The sequence below is a fragment of the Antennarius striatus genome, chromosome 6 (genome assembly GCF_040054535.1).
Source record: "Antennarius striatus isolate MH-2024 chromosome 6, ASM4005453v1, whole genome shotgun sequence".
NCBI classification, from domain to species: Eukaryota; Metazoa; Chordata; class Actinopteri; order Lophiiformes; family Antennariidae; genus Antennarius; species Antennarius striatus.
The window spans coordinates 13,450,284-13,467,252 of record NC_090781.1 but is presented as its reverse complement, the minus strand read 5'-3'; the positions used below and the strand labels follow the sequence as shown (position 1 = coordinate 13,467,252).

General features: G+C 39.2%; 1 protein-coding gene across 3 annotated transcripts in view; it reads left to right on the top strand.

Moving 5' to 3' along the window:
- Nucleotides 1-16,969, top strand: part of ryr1b (ryanodine receptor 1b (skeletal)) — a 60,900-nt gene that overhangs the window by 35,316 nt on the left and 8,615 nt on the right. Inside the window, exons 55-86 of one of the 3 annotated variants that reach the window (XM_068318272.1) lie at nt 162-239; nt 340-415; nt 507-630; nt 746-861; nt 954-1,021; nt 1,182-1,303; nt 1,582-1,631; nt 2,930-2,990; nt 3,302-3,428; nt 3,510-3,618; nt 3,735-3,816; nt 4,108-4,238; nt 4,330-4,650; nt 4,896-5,136; nt 5,328-5,415; nt 5,514-5,606; nt 6,012-6,026; nt 7,871-8,041; nt 8,255-8,314; nt 8,447-8,581; nt 8,707-8,819; nt 8,918-9,014; nt 9,136-9,242; nt 9,335-9,386; nt 9,531-9,611; nt 12,760-12,859; nt 13,231-13,310; nt 13,425-13,501; nt 13,627-13,700; nt 14,218-14,235; nt 16,460-16,540; nt 16,764-16,852. In XM_068318272.1, the coding sequence (XP_068174373.1) occupies nt 162-239; nt 340-415; nt 507-630; nt 746-861; nt 954-1,021; nt 1,182-1,303; nt 1,582-1,631; nt 2,930-2,990; nt 3,302-3,428; nt 3,510-3,618; nt 3,735-3,816; nt 4,108-4,238; nt 4,330-4,650; nt 4,896-5,136; nt 5,328-5,415; nt 5,514-5,606; nt 6,012-6,026; nt 7,871-8,041; nt 8,255-8,314; nt 8,447-8,581; nt 8,707-8,819; nt 8,918-9,014; nt 9,136-9,242; nt 9,335-9,386; nt 9,531-9,611; nt 12,760-12,859; nt 13,231-13,310; nt 13,425-13,501; nt 13,627-13,700; nt 14,218-14,235; nt 16,460-16,540; nt 16,764-16,852 (3,237 nt within the window). The remainder of the gene's footprint in view (nt 1-161; nt 240-339; nt 416-506; nt 631-745; nt 862-953; nt 1,022-1,181; nt 1,304-1,581; nt 1,632-2,929; nt 2,991-3,301; nt 3,429-3,509; nt 3,619-3,734; nt 3,817-4,107; nt 4,239-4,329; nt 4,651-4,895; nt 5,137-5,327; nt 5,416-5,513; nt 5,607-6,011; nt 6,027-7,870; nt 8,042-8,254; nt 8,315-8,446; nt 8,582-8,706; nt 8,820-8,917; nt 9,015-9,135; nt 9,243-9,334; nt 9,387-9,530; nt 9,612-12,759; nt 12,860-13,230; nt 13,311-13,424; nt 13,502-13,626; nt 13,701-14,217; nt 14,236-16,459; nt 16,541-16,763; nt 16,853-16,969) is intronic. The other 2 variants (XM_068318274.1, XM_068318273.1) reach the window with 2 other exon arrangements.

Below are 16,969 nucleotides of genomic sequence, written 5' to 3'. Positions count from 1 at the left end.
CCATTCTCAAGAAGCAAACAAAAGGATTGCTAATTTCAAAAGAGATCTTTGATGTCATTCTAATGAACTGTGAAAGAAAGGGCCACTTCTGCCCAGCTTTGTGGATTCCACTTTTGAGTTCTCCAAAACTGGATCAATAAAGACTCATCTTTTGTCTACAGGCTACGTATGATCCCAGTCATGGCTATAACCCTCAGCCAGTGGACATCACAGCAATGGCCCTGTCCAGAGAGCTGCAGGTATGCATCAATTTCTCAGCCACTCACAGAACTTAGAGATCTCATATTTTGGTAGAACATTTGTCAGCTGACGCTTAAATTTCTTCTCTTCTTTGTTCAGTCTATGGCTGAGCAACTGGCTGAAAACTATCACAACACTTGGGGTAGGAAGAAGAAGTTGGAACTACAGGCCAAAGGTTTGGGTGGTTTTCTGTTACAAATCTCAGTGAAGAATTTTGTTTCTAGAGGCATTGTGTTTGAGTCCAAAATTGTTTTTTTCTTTTTCAGGTGGTGGCACTCATCCTTTGCTTGTGCCTTATGACACCCTCACTGCTAAGGAGAAAGCCAGGGACAGAGAGAAGGCACAGGATCTGCTCAAGTTCCTCCAGCTCAATGGATATGCTGTGACAAGGTAACCACGCTCTTCTTATAGTTTTACTTTAAGATCAGCTTTTTTGTGCTTCCTTTGATTCTTCTCTCTGTGATTTTCTCCTTCTTTCCTTCACTGCCTCTTCTCCCTCCCTCAGGGGTCTCAAAGACATGGAGCAGGACATCTCCTCCATCGAGAAGCGTTTTGCCTATGGCTTCCTCCAGAAGCTTCTAAAATGGATGGATATTGCCCAGGAGTTCATTGCCCATCTCGGTACAGACAAAAGTTTGAGCATTCCTTTGTGTGCCTGTTGACTGAAAGCCTACCTACTTATTTCTTTATTTGTTTGTCTCTATTCCAAATAGAGGCTGTTGTTAGCAGTGGTAGAGTGGAGAAGTCACCACATGAGCAAGAGATCAAATTCTTTGCCAAGGTGAGCTGTTTGATGCTTCAGAGACAGTGAGTGCTGATAGCACCTCAACTAACACTAGAAGAGTCATCTTTTTGAAATATTTGTTAGCAGTATTTGAATTGAAGATTTTTCATCCAGTTTATTTCAAACCTTCTTGTTTTTTTTGTTTTTTTTTGTTTAGATTCTTTTGCCACTGGTAAATCAGTACTTCAAGAACCACTGCCTTTACTTCCTCTCCACTCCAGCTAAAGTCTTGGGAAGTGGAGGCCATTCCTCCAATAAGGAGAAGGAGATGATAGCGAGGTATGTGCTTTGAAAACATCGTTGATGGAATTTATTTGTTTTGATTTGAATTATTTGACCTGAGCACTTTACCCTGTACCGTTCCTTTAGTATTCTTCTTCTGTGTGACTGTGTCTGCCCTCTCCTTTTATGTTTCTGCATCACTCCTACTGTGTAATATCCTTTATTTCCTTGACCTCCCTTTTGCTCTGTGTCACCCCAAACACTGTTCCCATCTTGTTAACCCTTCCTGTCCTCCTTCACCTTCCTCCCCTTCCTCTTTTCTCCTCCAACCCCAGTATCTTCTGTAAGTTGGCTGCTTTGGTGAGGCACAGAGTATCTCTATTTGGTAAGGAATCTGCATGGTGGCGTGATGCGTTGTCACCATCTCTGTCCTTATTATTTATTTTTGTATGTCGTGATTTGTCCAGATCTTATTTATGGCCTCTTTCTTCCCACCTGCCCTTTTCTGTACTAAACAGCTCTGCCGATTGACACTCTTAACTGGAGTTTCCCATCTAATGCTTCTCTTTCTTCAGCTCATCTTCTGCTTGGTTTTCACGTTTTCTGCAACCAGATGACTAAAACACTGTGTATACACAGCTGTAAACATGCATATGGAATGTTTTCATTAGATACAAAAATTCAAAGGTGTATCTGGATCACTAATGACACCAGACTGCTGTACAAGTTTTGCTCGTGGTTGCAGAAGAAACTGCAGAACACCAGATGCATTGATTCATCATACAAATCTGCAAACTGTCATTGGTGGTGTTATCACAGTTGAATTCACTGAAAAGAACGCTGATGGTAAATTAGAGATCATATTAAAACAAACTTTACAAAAGGCTTTATAATTCAGTATAAAAATGAACTTTAACAGAAATGACTGGCATATAAATAAATGAATGATAAAAACCATCATTCATGGTTAAGGTTTCAGATGCTCCTTACAGAATGCTGTATTAAATAGATAAAATCCACCAATGAAATTGTTAAACAATATCAACAAACATTTTTACCATAAGCTTACAGCATTTTATATTTCATGCCCATCATATATCACTTGCAGCTGTGTCTAGAATCCTATATGTTCATGTGGTGTAAAAATGGGTAAAATGGGCAAAATCTGCCTGCACTCTATTCTTTAGAAATGTTGGTATATGTGGAAGAGATGTGATTTTTGTATGTGCACGATATTCATGATATTTTAAAAGTACTCTTAAGGCCCAGATTCATATTGGTACATTATAGCAGAGGGTGATTTGAGCATGATTGTCTGCAGTGGTGTCAGTAATGCAGAAATAGCGTTGTTCTGTAGCTAAACGTATCGTACTGTAGCTTAAGACTTTCTTATATGACATAGTAAATACTTATGACTTGTCTTATAATACTTATAACCTGTCTAGGAAATCAATAGAGCAAAATGCAGGTGATGTCTTACTGTTTACTATATCTTACATCTTATAGTATCAATGATGAATGAATGGTTTTATTAGTTATTAGTTGTTGATTATATAGTCTGTACCAGAACATTAATATTACATTTAATCTTTTAAATCCAAAGTGCTTCTTGAAATTAATAGAAAGGTAATTTATTTAATTGGACTGCCGTGCTGAGTACACGACTCTGTTCACTGCTTTCAGGAACAGATGCAAGTGCAGTGGTCAACTGTCTGCATATCCTCTCACGATCACTTGATGCCAGGTAACTTGCTGCTTAAATATACTGTATAACAGATAAAATTATGTGTGATGTCACGTCCATACAGTTTTCTTTAAAGTGATATATTTTCTACCACTAGCTCTGGTTTGACAGCAAACATTGATATTGATATTAATCTTGAGTTTATTGTCAACTTCTGTTCTATAATTGAACTTTGATTGTTTGATGCAATTAAAATAGTAATGAATATTAGTTAGACAAAGGATAGTCTTAATAGATTTTACTCAAAGCCTTTGATACATGATTTCAGACAGACATGGATGTAAACTTTTGCTTGTATTCCTTTTTTCAAGGACCGTCATGAAATCAGGTCCTGAGATTGTGAAGGCAGGCTTGCGTCAGTTCTTTGAGAGTGCCGCAGATGACATTGAGAAGATGGTTGAGAATCTCAAACTAGGCAAAGTGTCCAGTCGAAACCAGGTAAGAGACAACACCTGTTGTTTAGGTATAACACTTTGTACATTTCTTTCGTGAATTTGTTGATGTGGTGTTCTCCTGAAGGTAAAAGGTGTGGCCCAGAACATCAACTACACCACCATTGCCCTGCTACCAGTTCTCACATCACTGTTTGACCACATTGCACAACACCAATTTGGAGACGATGTCATGAGTGAGTGAAGTGCTTCTCTTTCTTGGATAAATGGTTCATTACTTTTCCATTTTGACTCTGTAACACAAAGGACTGAATAAAAGCTAATGCAAACCCTCTCTTCCGCACACCCTCAGTGGATGACTTGCAAATATCCTGCTATCGTTTAATGTGCAGTATTTACTCTTTGGGCACTGTGAAGACTCCGCATGCAGAGAAGTGAGTAAAGATATACAGTCTCCAAATAATAATAATAATAATAATAATAATAATAATAATAATAATATAGTAATGATAATTATAATGATGATAATAATAATAATGATATACAGTATAATGATAATATCTACTTATATCCACGTTAGAAACCAGGATTGAGACCTTAACTTTTTAATCAGGATTATCATAATGAAGTAACATTTGCTGTCAAAGACGGATCATGTATTGATTTAGATTGTTTTTATGAGAACATGTCAACACATATGATATTGGTATTTTTGTCGTGTACAGAGAGCGTCCAGCTCTTGGCGAGTGTTTGGCACACTTAGCAGCTGCTATGCCAGTGGCCTTCCTGGAACCATCTCTGAATGAGTTCAACGCATTTTCTGTTTATACTACCAAGACTCCCAGAGAGAGATCTAGTAGGTTTTAGCATTTGGATTTTGTCAACTTATAAATAATGTGTTAGTACTCTCTTTACCTTATATTTCATCTGTCTTCTCTCCTTTTCAGTTCTGGGTCTTCCCAGTCAAGTAGAGGAGTTGTGCCCTGACATCCCAGAGCTGGAGGTCCTGATGAAGGAGATCCATGACCTAGCTGAGTCGGGAGCTCGCTACACAGAGATGCCCCATGTGATTGAGATTACTCTGCCCATGCTGTGTAACTACCTCCCACGCTGGTGGGAGAGGGGCCCAGAAAATTTCCCAGACCAGGAAGGTCAGCTGTGCACCTCTGTCACCTCGGAGCATCTCAACCAGCTGCTGGGTAGCATCATGAAGATTGTGGTTAACAACCTGGGTATAGATGAGGCGTCATGGATGAAGAGATTGGCAGGTCAGTGAGCAGGAGTTCACAAAATGATTTCAGGTTGTGTGGGACATCTGACCTCCAATGGAGGGCATTTGCTCCATGGACCGATTGTGTCTCTAATTGTGTCACCCATGGTTGCTTGTCAGTCACAATAAGCGCCCCTATTATCCTAGATGACATTCCTTTCATACATCTCATATTTGGACAAATATATTACACTCATTCTTACATTAACTCATAGCTATTGATTGTTGTGTATCCCTTTCTAGTATTTGCCCAGCCCATAGTAAGCAGGGCTAAACCAGAGATGCTTAAATCACACTTCATCCCGACCATGGAAAAGCTGAAGAAGCGCTCTGGGAAGGTGGTGGCTGAGGAGGATCATCTACGTATGGAGGGCAAGACAGAAGTGGACAGTGAAAACGGGACCATTCGAGATGAGTTTGCTGTGCTGTGTCGGGACCTGTATGCTCTCTACCCCCTGCTCATTCGTTACGTGGACAATAACAGGTAGCTGATTTCACATGATTGTTAATGCTATATATTATTGCTTTTTAAGTACAGGTGATACTTTCCTCTCTTTTTGTAAATTTTACCCAGTTTGGATCATTAATGTGGCAACTGAACTGCCGTGTATTTTATATTGTGTGATTCATTTGCAGAGGTTGATTCATTGTTGTCGTCACTCTTTTTGTTTGCAGGGCAAGATGGTTGACGTGTCCAGACCCAGATGCAGAGGAGCTTTTTAGGATGGTGGGAGAAGTTTTCATTTTCTGGTCAAAATCCCATGTGAGTTATGTTTTTGTGGTTTCCAATCTAATTTTAACAATGTAATTATTTCTATCTCTGGTGTAGCTTCTAACATTTTTCTGGTTTAAACATTACAGAACTTCAAGAGGGAGGAGCAGAACTTTGTAGTGATGAATGAGATCAATAACATGTCCTTCCTGACTGCTGACAGTAAGAGCAAGATGAGCAAGGTGAGAACAGACACAATATCAAATTGTCAAGAAAAGAATAGTCCATTATTTAATTAGAGGTTTTATTTGCTTACTTCATATCCAGAGCTGTAACCCATTATGAAACTAAACTCTAATAATTAATATTTCACTAACACCACCCATTCAAAGCAGTGAAAAAATTAAATAAAACTCCTTCTTGATTTATTTTTTGCTGCTATTTTCTTTTTTCATACAGGAGGCCATAAGCAGGACAGTCAGAATCATCCTCGATAAATTTTACAGGATAGGCTATTACATCATTTATTACAGCCCTTTACCAGGACAATGTCACTGGCATTATATGGTGTTTAGGCAGTAGCAGGAGTGTCGCTAACTGTTTTTTCTCCATATATCCTGTGTCGTGATTGGACGCTGGGCCACTAGGCCGGGGATGGAGAGGTTAGAATGTGTTTGTGCACGAGCGCTGTGCTGACCGCATGGCACCATGAGTTTGAGGAGGCATTTCATCAAGCTCTCATGGAGTCCCACACTTCTTACACACAGATCCCAATGTTCACACACATACATACACACAAACAAAGATTAAATCAGGAGAAACCCTTAGAGTAATAGAACACCACGAGACAAAAATGAGTACAAAAAAGTAGAGAACTTTGATAATTAACAGTCATAAAGAATAAAGTTTATGAATGGAGAATAACAACAGAATAAACTGGAATCGATGAGCAACAATAAGAGGCAACAACAGTTGATATACAATATACACAATTAGTGTGAACTAAAGACACCTAACTTATAGAAATATAACAAAAACATAAATCTGTTGGGGCAAAGACATTTTACTGAATACTGTACATTGTATATAGTGCTTAAATAAAGAATAAGAGTGAGTGGGATTTATTTTATGATTGTAAGAATTAAGTGTGTGTGCGTGAGTGTATACGTGTGTGTGTGTGTGTGTGTGTGTGTGTGTGTGTGTGTGTGTGTGTGTGTGTGTTTGTGTGTGTGTTAGTGATGTATATCTGTGGTTTGATGTGTGTGTGCGTTTGTACATGTGTGAGTAGGGGTCTGGAGTAGCTTGATGAAAACTCTTTGCTGTAGCTCATAGCAGCCTGAGAGGTTTCATGGTGCTCCGCTGAGCGGGTGTGGACCTATTTTGGAGCATGCATTCCTACAGCAGAGCACCATCACCCAGTTATACGTAATCAATAAACAGTTTGCCTTCAGATCGTCCCTGTTGGATATCGTTGTGGAGACGATGCTACTGTGATGTTGAATTTTTATTGACGCTTGGATATCTTTCAGCTTTTGTGGTAAAGATTCCTGCGCTAGGGGACTCTTCTCTTTTGCATATTTTTAATGGTTCTGTGTTTACTACTTGTTGACAACAAAAAGACACCATCCTTTGTAGTTCCCCTGGTCCATTTGCAACACATTTAGCTCGCTGGGTCTGTCGAGGGAAACTTAAACTAGCTCGACATCGCCACATGCAGTAGCTGTCATCATAGTTACTAACTGGAGTCGTCCCTCCATGTCTAATTCATTGACACCATTAAGTTATGAAATCACTGAATATCTAATCACTGTTTTACTGATTTTTCCCTTCATAGTTGCTAAGATAAATATGGAAACCTCCTCTCCATGGCTATCAGATTAACATTACTGTTATGATCTTCTGTTACCTGATCATCACAAGGCCTCTCTCTGCCCAAAGGGCAGGTCTACCTTCATGCACACACATGCCACATACACACTCAGGGCAGAGGAGGTGCTGTGAGGCCAGACAACAGTCAGTAATGAGCATTGGCAGCCTCAGGACAGGAGTGTGTGAGAAGAGCTCCAAGGCAATGGAGCTGAGCCCATAGACTTGTGCTGTTCTGTGTGCTTTCCAATGGACAGGATGTCCTGTCTGGCCACTGCGTTACTAACAGTGAGGCTGCATTGTGATGATTGCTGATGTAGCAATGAAGTACCTGGAACCCCCCCAAACTGTACTCTTTGGTCTGGCAGATTCTAGCTGATGAAAAAAGAACTTACACTTAGCTGTTACCGCATGTTGTGGTATGTGTAAAAGGGTATTTGACAATTGGTTTTCAGTATCACAATCTACAATTTCCTGATATGTTTTATTTTGTCTTCCCCGTTACCTTTTATAGAATAGACATGAAAACTTTAGATTTTACAAAAAAATGTCTTCTGAAAAGGAATTATTGGATATGTGGGAGAGGCATCTGAAATCTGAATGGTGAAGGATTGGTCTGAACTCTTGTTTCTCCTTTTAGTCTGGAGGCTCAGAACAAGAACGTACCAAGAAGAAGCGGCGGGGGGATCGCTACTCTGTGCAGACCTCACTTATTGTTGCAGCATTAAAAAAGCTGCTTCCCATCGGCCTCAATATGTGCTCTCCTGCAGACCAGGAGCTCATCAACCTTGCAAAGATCAGATACTCACTGGTACTTGATGTGTTTTAAGTCAATTCACCAAATGCGTTTTGTCCCAACATGGATAAAATGTTAACATGCTTGGTATTTAGTACATATAAGCATATTTTCCTAATGGAATTTGTATAGAGTCAAAAGTAAGTGTCAGTGTAAAGTTCTTAAGATATGAAACTGTTTTGTGTGAACAGATAATTTCTCAGTCCTCAGTGTTCTCTTCCCTTCTAGAAAGACACAGATGAAGAGGTGAGAGAGTTCTTGCACAACAACCTGCATATGCAAGGAAAGGTATGTAGATGTATCGACTGCCTTGCATATTAGGGAAGAAATTTTAAAAAAGAACTCTTCACATGCTTTATCTTATTGCTACTTTATATCATTGCCCATTTAGAAGCATTAAAGCCTTAAACATTTTGCCAGGTGGAGGACCCAGCCATGCGCTGGCAGATGTCTCTTTATAAGGAGATGGCTGGAAAGGCTGAAGATGCCGAGGACCCAGAGAAGGTGGTTAAAAGGGTACAAGAAGTATCAGCTGTCCTTTACCACATCGAAGTAGTGAGTATGAGCAACAGCTTAACCATTCTATACAACATGTAGTCATTGTCTGGGCAGTTACAGCTTTCTTGATAGAGATGTTTTCCACAAGGAATTGCTCTGTAAGTGTTATTTACTTGCTTTAGACAGAGCATCCCTTCAAGTCAAAGAAAATGGTGTGGCACAAGCTGCTGTCCAAACAGCGTCGCAGGGCTGTGGTTGCCTGTTTCAGGATGACACCCCTGTACAACATCCCCACGTAATGATTCCCTTCACACTCAATAAATAAATCTGAAGGAGTCAAACGTGTTGCACCATTTCATCACCCTGAAGTCTTGTTTACCTCTCCTCCAACAGTCATCGAGCAACCAACATGTTCTTGGATGCCTACAAAAGAAATTGGTTAGAGACCGAGGGCTACTCATTTGAGGACAAGATGATTGATGACTTATCAGTAAGTCACTCTCCTTAATTGTATAGTTCGTCAAATAAAAGAAGGCATGGTAGTCATGGCATATTGTACCCAGTACTAATCCTTCTCTCAAGAATCATTTTTTCTCAAATAATCAAATTAGAAAGCCATGGAGGAAGAGGAGGAAGAGGAAGAGGAGACCGAGACGAAGCCTGACCCCCTTCATCAGCTGATTCTTCATTTCAGCCGCACAGCTCTCACAGAAAAGACGTAACAGCTTCTTCCTTGTCCTGCGGGTCACTTTTTATTACCTGCTCCTCCATGGTGTTCACTGATTCGTCTTACCTGGGTTCTCATTACAGTAAACTTGATGTTGACCATCTCTATATGTCTTATGCTGATATTATGGCAAAGGTAAGATAGTGTACCTGAAGTGTGAGGTTCACACTTCACGTACACAAACACACTGTGCTTCTCAACTTGACAAAGTCTGAATTATCTGGACAGAAATCTAGAATTTTGTCTTAATTCCCTTTTTTTTCTGCTTTCTCTCTCTAGAGCTGCCACATTGGTGAGGAAGACGAAGGGGGAGAACAGGAGGGGGAGGAGCCATCCTTTGAGGTGCGACAGACAGAGATGGTATGGGGGGACCAGGGGAAGGGGCACAGGGGGAGTCCGCGGACAAGCAGCTCCTCACACAGTGACCACACAAGGACATCACACTCAGCACACCCCCCCCACCCCCACCCAATGATTTTTCTTTTTTCTCTTCCTGTCTTTTCTCACCTCTTCACTCACACCACGTGTCTATTTTCTGCGATGGCGGACTGACCTGTGCATGTCTTTGCTGGACTCTACTGTATGTTACAAAATCAGTTTTATTTTCCATTTGTGAAATTGCATGTCTTGAGTGCAGAGATGGTGCAGCTAAAGACAACAAAATGAACCTAGGTCAAAACAAAACACTGAGCATTTGCTAGTCGTAGGGGTTCTGAATCACAATTTCCAAATGATGATGTGGTTCTGAATTCTAAGGGTTGGTTGACTGGGACCTGGTAATTTGCTGTTGAATCTTTATCTCCTAAATACAGCAGTTAAATATCACTGAGCAAACACAAAACTTTGATCATGAGCCACAGCAAACAACCAAATCCTGATGTCAACCCCTAAATAGTAGTAGTAGTAGAGCTAGTGGTACTTTGGATGAATCTCTCATTGATTTGTTTTGCCTCTCCAGGCAGGTATGGACATGGAGATGTTGTAGCCGTAGAAATCCATGACTTTTCTTAGATGACAGCATTACGTCCATTTGTGCTGAATCTTCCTTAATGTAGGTTAAGAAACCCTTCAGTGAGATGAGTGTTGATTTGTGTATTTATTATTCTATTATGTGCTCCCAAATGTGATGTTGCCATCTAAGATCTCATTGATCAGTGATTTTAGGAAACCAATGGTTTTAAAGCCAAGGTAGATCCAGCTCTGTTGTGCAGATCTTGTGTGTCTGTGGTGTGTATCTCCCACACTTGTAATGACTCACATCCTCCTGTAATCAAACGCTAATTGGATGTGTTATCCATAATCACTCACCTGCTAACTGCAGTTTGAACCCTAACAGTTTAGAAGTAAATGATTTTGTTTGTCTTTACTTTGAATTGGATGATGGTATCAAGTCTCCCTCTCTGTGCTCACCAAGGACTACAGTAAAAGCCTGCAAAGTCAGCCGAAAATACTGTCCCAAACCCAAGCATACATTGCAACACTCACATAAATGCAGCCAAACACACACACACACACACACTCATCATCACAGTCTGTCTTCACTCGCCTCCTAGACACACTGTTGGCTCTGAAGATGAGCTGCATCTTTAATCTCAGAAAGGTTGCTTTATTTTTTAGGCTTACAAGGGAGGGGGAGGGCAGAGGGAGGGGAAGAATCACTTCTGATGGCTTTTGTTGTGGCTTTGAGCATGGTGTGTATCAGTGGTCAGAGCTAACTTCTTCTGTCAACAACATGTTGTTCGTTGTGTTGAGACATCACAGGTATTTGTGTAGTGTATTACCTGCAGAGTAGTAATCCAAACAAAAAACATTAAGTAGCAACATTAAGGAAGCTAAATATTATACCAAAACGTAATAGGGTACCATATGATGTCATAATTGATTGTTTTAATGAAATATATTATAAGAAGTGGATAAAAGTAAAACAAATATGTTAGAGTCGCTAACAGAAACCAATACCTACAGACATGTAAAAAAATACAATAGAAACTGTTCGTTGGGCCTGAAATGTTTCAGAAAGTTTTTTTTTCTTGTCTTGCAAATATGTATAGAATCTCAATCTCAAATTTAGTTAACTAATTTTAATTAAATTTAGAGACATAAATGTTATTTTTAGTCAGGTTGCTGCTTCATAGTGGTCATAGTAATAGTTAATAATAATAATAATAATAATAATAATAATAATAATAATACTATAATAATAATAATAATAATAATAGCAAGGCAAGGCCGTGACACCCCTGAATTCAACATTTTACCCTGACCTACACATTTTTGTGACTTTGGCTTCCTGAAAATGTTGCTTTTTGTTTTGTGATAATATCTCATCAGGTTTCAGAGATGTGTACCTAAAAAGGTATACAGTGCACCATCATTCCTCGTGGTTAATGCGTTCCAGGAACCACACGCTATTAACAAATTCCGCGATTATTTATCTTATTATTTACGGTAATTTAAAATGTTTATGAACTCCTCCTTAAACCACCTTCTGTCTGTATTACCTTTTCCTCACACTCTTATCGACTGTTTAAAGCACTATTGGGTCTCATGGAAGTCCGAGACTCACAGAACGTAGTGCACTTCCGGATGCCTTCGTGGGATGTAATAGTTAAACGGAAAGGAACCAGATAATAACTGATAGTTACTAGTTAGGCTGAAGCAGGGCATGCATGCTGTGTTACTCAGAAGATCATGTGAAATGTGTTGTGTTGCTCTGGGAAGAAATGCTGTGTGAAATGCGTGCTGCCGTCAAATGTTTGCTAACTTAAAAATATTGTCAAGAGCTGGAAAAACTTTCCATCACTAATACACCTTGTGTCCCAATGGAAGAGAATTTGTGTGTGTGTGTGTGTGTGTGTGTGTGTGTGTGTGTGTGTGTGTGTGTGTGTGTGTGTGTGTGTGTGTGTGTGTGTGTGTGTGTATTGTTGTCGGAATTAGTAGGGGTTTAGTCGTTGCAGATGCAGCAAGTCTATCATACAAAAGTACATTCAAAGAACTACATTCAACGCTCAGTAATAAATGAATGTGTTATTAATGTAATTAATGTATATATTAATGTAATTAATACATGGTTTTACATAAATGTTTCTGTTCACTCAGCATCAGTGCTGAACATCAGCACTGATGGCAGGAGTTTCTAGGAGAGAATCATCCCCTGGCCTTTTTGTTTAATAGTGCTAAATCAAACTACTCCTGAAATTATTATTAAATTCAAACTCAGCACTTTCTGCTTTATTTCCTGTTTTTGTTCAAAAAGGATAACATCCCAGATTAGATCAAATTTTTAAGTAGCTAAAGGAAATTTACTGTACATATCTTAACCTCATAATGGAGTGTCTTGTGGCTAAAACCAGCTTCACATACTGTACATGTGCTTGCTTGCAAGCAATGATTGGTCATAACTAGGATAGAGAATGTATGTGTATTTGTGTGTGTGAGTGAGTGTGGGGGGGCAGTGCAATTCTTTTTGGCGGGGTTATAGCTGTGTCCCATTTGCTTTGCTTCACAGGAAAAGGAAATGGAGAAACAGAGGCTTCTTTACCAGCAGTCCCGCCTACACAACCGTGGGGCTGCAGAGATGGTGCTGCAGATGATCAGTGCTTGCAAAGGTAGCTGGGACACCGCAGGGCCACACGTCACTAATCTGAGCTGTAACTGTTACACGCCTCATTTGACATGAGTCATAAATTACCTTTAGAGATTGCTTTGTTTCAAATTAGTCATGTTGTGAGCAGTGTAGCTGTTTTTGGTCCTCCCAGCCCACTATTTGAAGTGCAACACAGATCAGAGGTGTTTGACAACATATGATGTTGCCTCATGGAATTCATCATGAAAATGTTTTGCTTGGCTTGTAGTTAAAAAGAGACCAATGCTATTTGAAATCAGAACTATCTATTGTGACATTGTATATGACCCATTCTTTTTTCGGGATCTCTCTTCTTGTTGTTGGAGACTAATATACAGTATCTGCTGATTCCAGGTGAGCCTGGAGCCATGGTTTCTTCCACACTCAAACTAGGAATATCCATCCTCAATGGAGGCAACTGTGATGTGCAGCAGGTAAGAGAGTCTACGAGTATATCTTCATTAACTTTTTTAAGGGTCTAAACACCAATATGACTCGTCTTAGTCTGTTCCCAAGAAAATGTTGTCTTCTTTCCTGTCTGTGTGCAGAGAATGCTGGACTACCTGAAGGATAAAAAGGATGTGGGATTCTTCCTTAGTGTTCAGACTCTGATGCAGACCTGCAGGTGGGTACAGGATTCATGTGAGACATGCTGACTGACAATGTCTCTTGTTTGAAGCCAGTGAAGTTTATTCATCTATAAACGCTGTTAATCAACTGTATTACAAAATGAGGATTTGATGTTGACAGCGTGTTGGACCTGAATGCTTTTGAGAGACAGAACAAAGCAGAGGGACTTGGGATGGTTTCAGAGGAAGGCACCAGTGAGTATGGTGTAAACCTGCTCCACAGTGTTAAAACACACACACACACACACACGCACACGCACACGCACACGCACACGCACACGCACACACACACACACACACACACACACACACACACACACACACACACACACACACACACACACACACACACAAATTCAACATATTTGTTCACTATGTTTTGCATTGTTTTATGATATAATCTGATAATTTTCCAGAGTGTGGTCTATTCTGTATGCACTTGTGTATGTCTGAATGTTCCTGTTAGTGGATGCCGGGTTGCAGGTATGTTTTCATCTAAGTGTGTTTAAGTGTTTGAACTGTGACCCTCTAGTTTTAGTCACAGCACTGGTAATGATCTGTTTATCATCCACTGACAGCCATGAGACGTCTGGACTCACTGCATCTCTTTGTCTCTCTCTCCTACATATTGTTCTTTTTGCCCGTTTCAACCCTTTACCCCTCATACCCATGTCCTTCCCACTTTTCAAATTGCTGCTCTCACGGTTCTCAGATAAGAAGCTAGAACGTGGTAAATGAAACTCTGCTCTCAATTTTTGAATTATTTTTTTCCCTTCTTTCTGTCCTCTCTGTCTCTTTTAGCTGTTAATCACTTGACTGGTCTTTTACTTGCTGTGCACTTAATATGCATTTCATTTCACACTCAAGGACCTATTGAAATCAAACTTTACACTCCAGTCACCATTATATTTTAAATCTACACAGTTGAATATTATAATTACCCCTCCTGAAGACCTTCAAAGTTTTGATTAGGCTTGTCTCAAATATTTAGTCAGACAAGTTCAACAAAAGGAGGAGGCTGGTGAGGTGCTGTTTTTTGGTAATGTTACTTGTTTTGACAGCTAAAGTTTTGCCATAAGTTTGCCATAAGGTTGCAGTTTTTAAAACGTAACTCTTTGATTTGGTGTTTGACTTTGTAGCTGGTTCATGATGTAGATGTAGATCCCTATCCAAAAGATATGTGCTGTGATAAACACTTTGTGACACACAAAATTAATTTAATTCACCAGTTGTCTCAAAGGAGATAACTGTTATTTACCAAGCACCAACTAACTATCAAATAGAGGAAAAAAGAACATGTAAATGTGCTAATTCTGCAGCATTTCATCATGTTTTTTTAAACTATTGGAACAATTTTGCAAAATAATTGATGTTAGGTCAATGCAGACACCATTAGGAAATTATATGATACATTTATACCTGTATTGTACAAGTTATTTTTTATACTCTTGAAGTGAGTGTAAAATTTTGTTTTCATCCTTGAGTGTTATTACAGATCTACTGTACCTCGGACACTCTAAATCTTACTACGTAGATGAATTGGAGGAAAGAATGACACTTCATTCTTCCTCTTCCAGGGCTTCCAAGTAGACTGTAGAAGATGACACTGACCTGTGTCCTGTGAAATGAATTGCAGCAGCAGTATAAAAAATCTAGTCTCTGTATAGGTCTTATTTAGATGAATAAAATGTATCCAATATGCCCCTAATAGATTAATATTTACAAAGCAGATTTGCATAGGTAGGCCTCACGTTGTAAACCATTAAACCGTGTGGGGCTGCTTCCACTCAGAGAGCACTTGGCTGCAGAGGTGATGTACGTCAGGACTCAAGATTTCCCTGCAGAACATTTAACTTTAAAATGTCAATCAATGTTATTCATTTCCCCAACCAGTGTGTAATGTTGTGGCTGATGAAACGTCACAGACACGCCGTTGTTTTATGTTGTTTATGCAGCATTGTGTTTAAATTTGAGCATCTCTTGTTAACAAAGACCGTTTATGTAGTGTTTTGCTACTCGAATGCAATAAAAGTTTAACATTAAAATAAGAATACTTACAAAAAGTGATCTGTCCACAATAGGACAGGTTGTTATTCTTTATATTCGTTAAGTTATCAAAATAGATTTTTGAGTCACTTATGCATCTCCTAGAATTAAATACACATTTCATAATTTTGTGTTTGTTTGTTTGTTTGTTTGTTTTTTCAAACCTTCCTCTGCATGTCTTTCTGGAGTTGTTAGAGTTCAGTAGATCTGTCCTGCATGATGGCGTGCCTTGAAGTTATTTCTGAATTTCTGTTTCCATATCAATGTTTGTGACGAGTGTTTCTTCAGTTTTGTTTTTATGTGTCTCTTTTTCCTCTAGTTCCTTGTCTTTATTTGTGTATCCTATGTCTCTTTCAGTGTGATGTGACAAGTGTTTGATATTGAGTTTTGTGGTAATGATTCTTTATTTATAAAGTAATTGAGGGTGGAAAAGAGGTAAAAATTAATAGAGAGAAGGATAACTTAAAGATGGAGTCCGCCAAAAGCTGCCGACTGGCCTCAGAACTTCAGTTTCATTTACTGTTGTAAATTAATTTTATTGGTGATATGATACATTTTAACATCTAGTACCATACTGGAGTACTTAGAATGTAGAGTTTGATCATCATTTATCCAGCATTTATTTCTAATTAACAAAGATCAAGATCAGTCTTATTTGAATACAATATGGTTGAGATTAAGATTACATAAAATAATTACATAAAATAAGTGTATGTTTGTATGTGTGTGTACACAGTATATGTATATATGCACACACACTTTCTTAATACACCTAATCCCTGCTGGTTATCTGTGTCTTCTCATAGAGTAACAGTAAAATTACACACATTGTGTACACACACTATACTGGGACTTTGAAAGCTTTATTTCATATTTATTAAATTAAATTTCCTGTGTCCTCTGCCCAGATGAGAAAGTGATGGCAGATGATGAATTTACGTGTGACCTCTTCCGCTTCCTCCAGCTTCTTTGCGAGGGCCACAATAACGGTGAGTGTCTCACGTTCTGGATGATTTAAAGTGTCCTATCAAGGTGAACGTGTACTTTTTGAACTACTGTGGTACTGAACATGTACTCTGGCTTTGCCTGAATTGTAATAGACATTTGCAGATACAGTATTCTAAGTAGGAGCTATTATATAATAACCACTTATTAAACTGTTAATCTGTAGATTTCAAATGGGCAAACTTATTTTTGTCATCCTATTTTTAGATTTCCAGAACTACCTCAGGACTCAGACAGGCAGCACCACTACCATCAATGTCATCATCTGTACTGTGGACTACCTACTTCGACTGCAGGTCACTGATATCTGATCATGGTTTTCCAACAAGTGTCACACCTGCAACAGACTTTAGCTTCCTCTGCATAAATATAGAGTTTGGAAAACCTGCTTGTTTAATTGATCATTGTTGGAA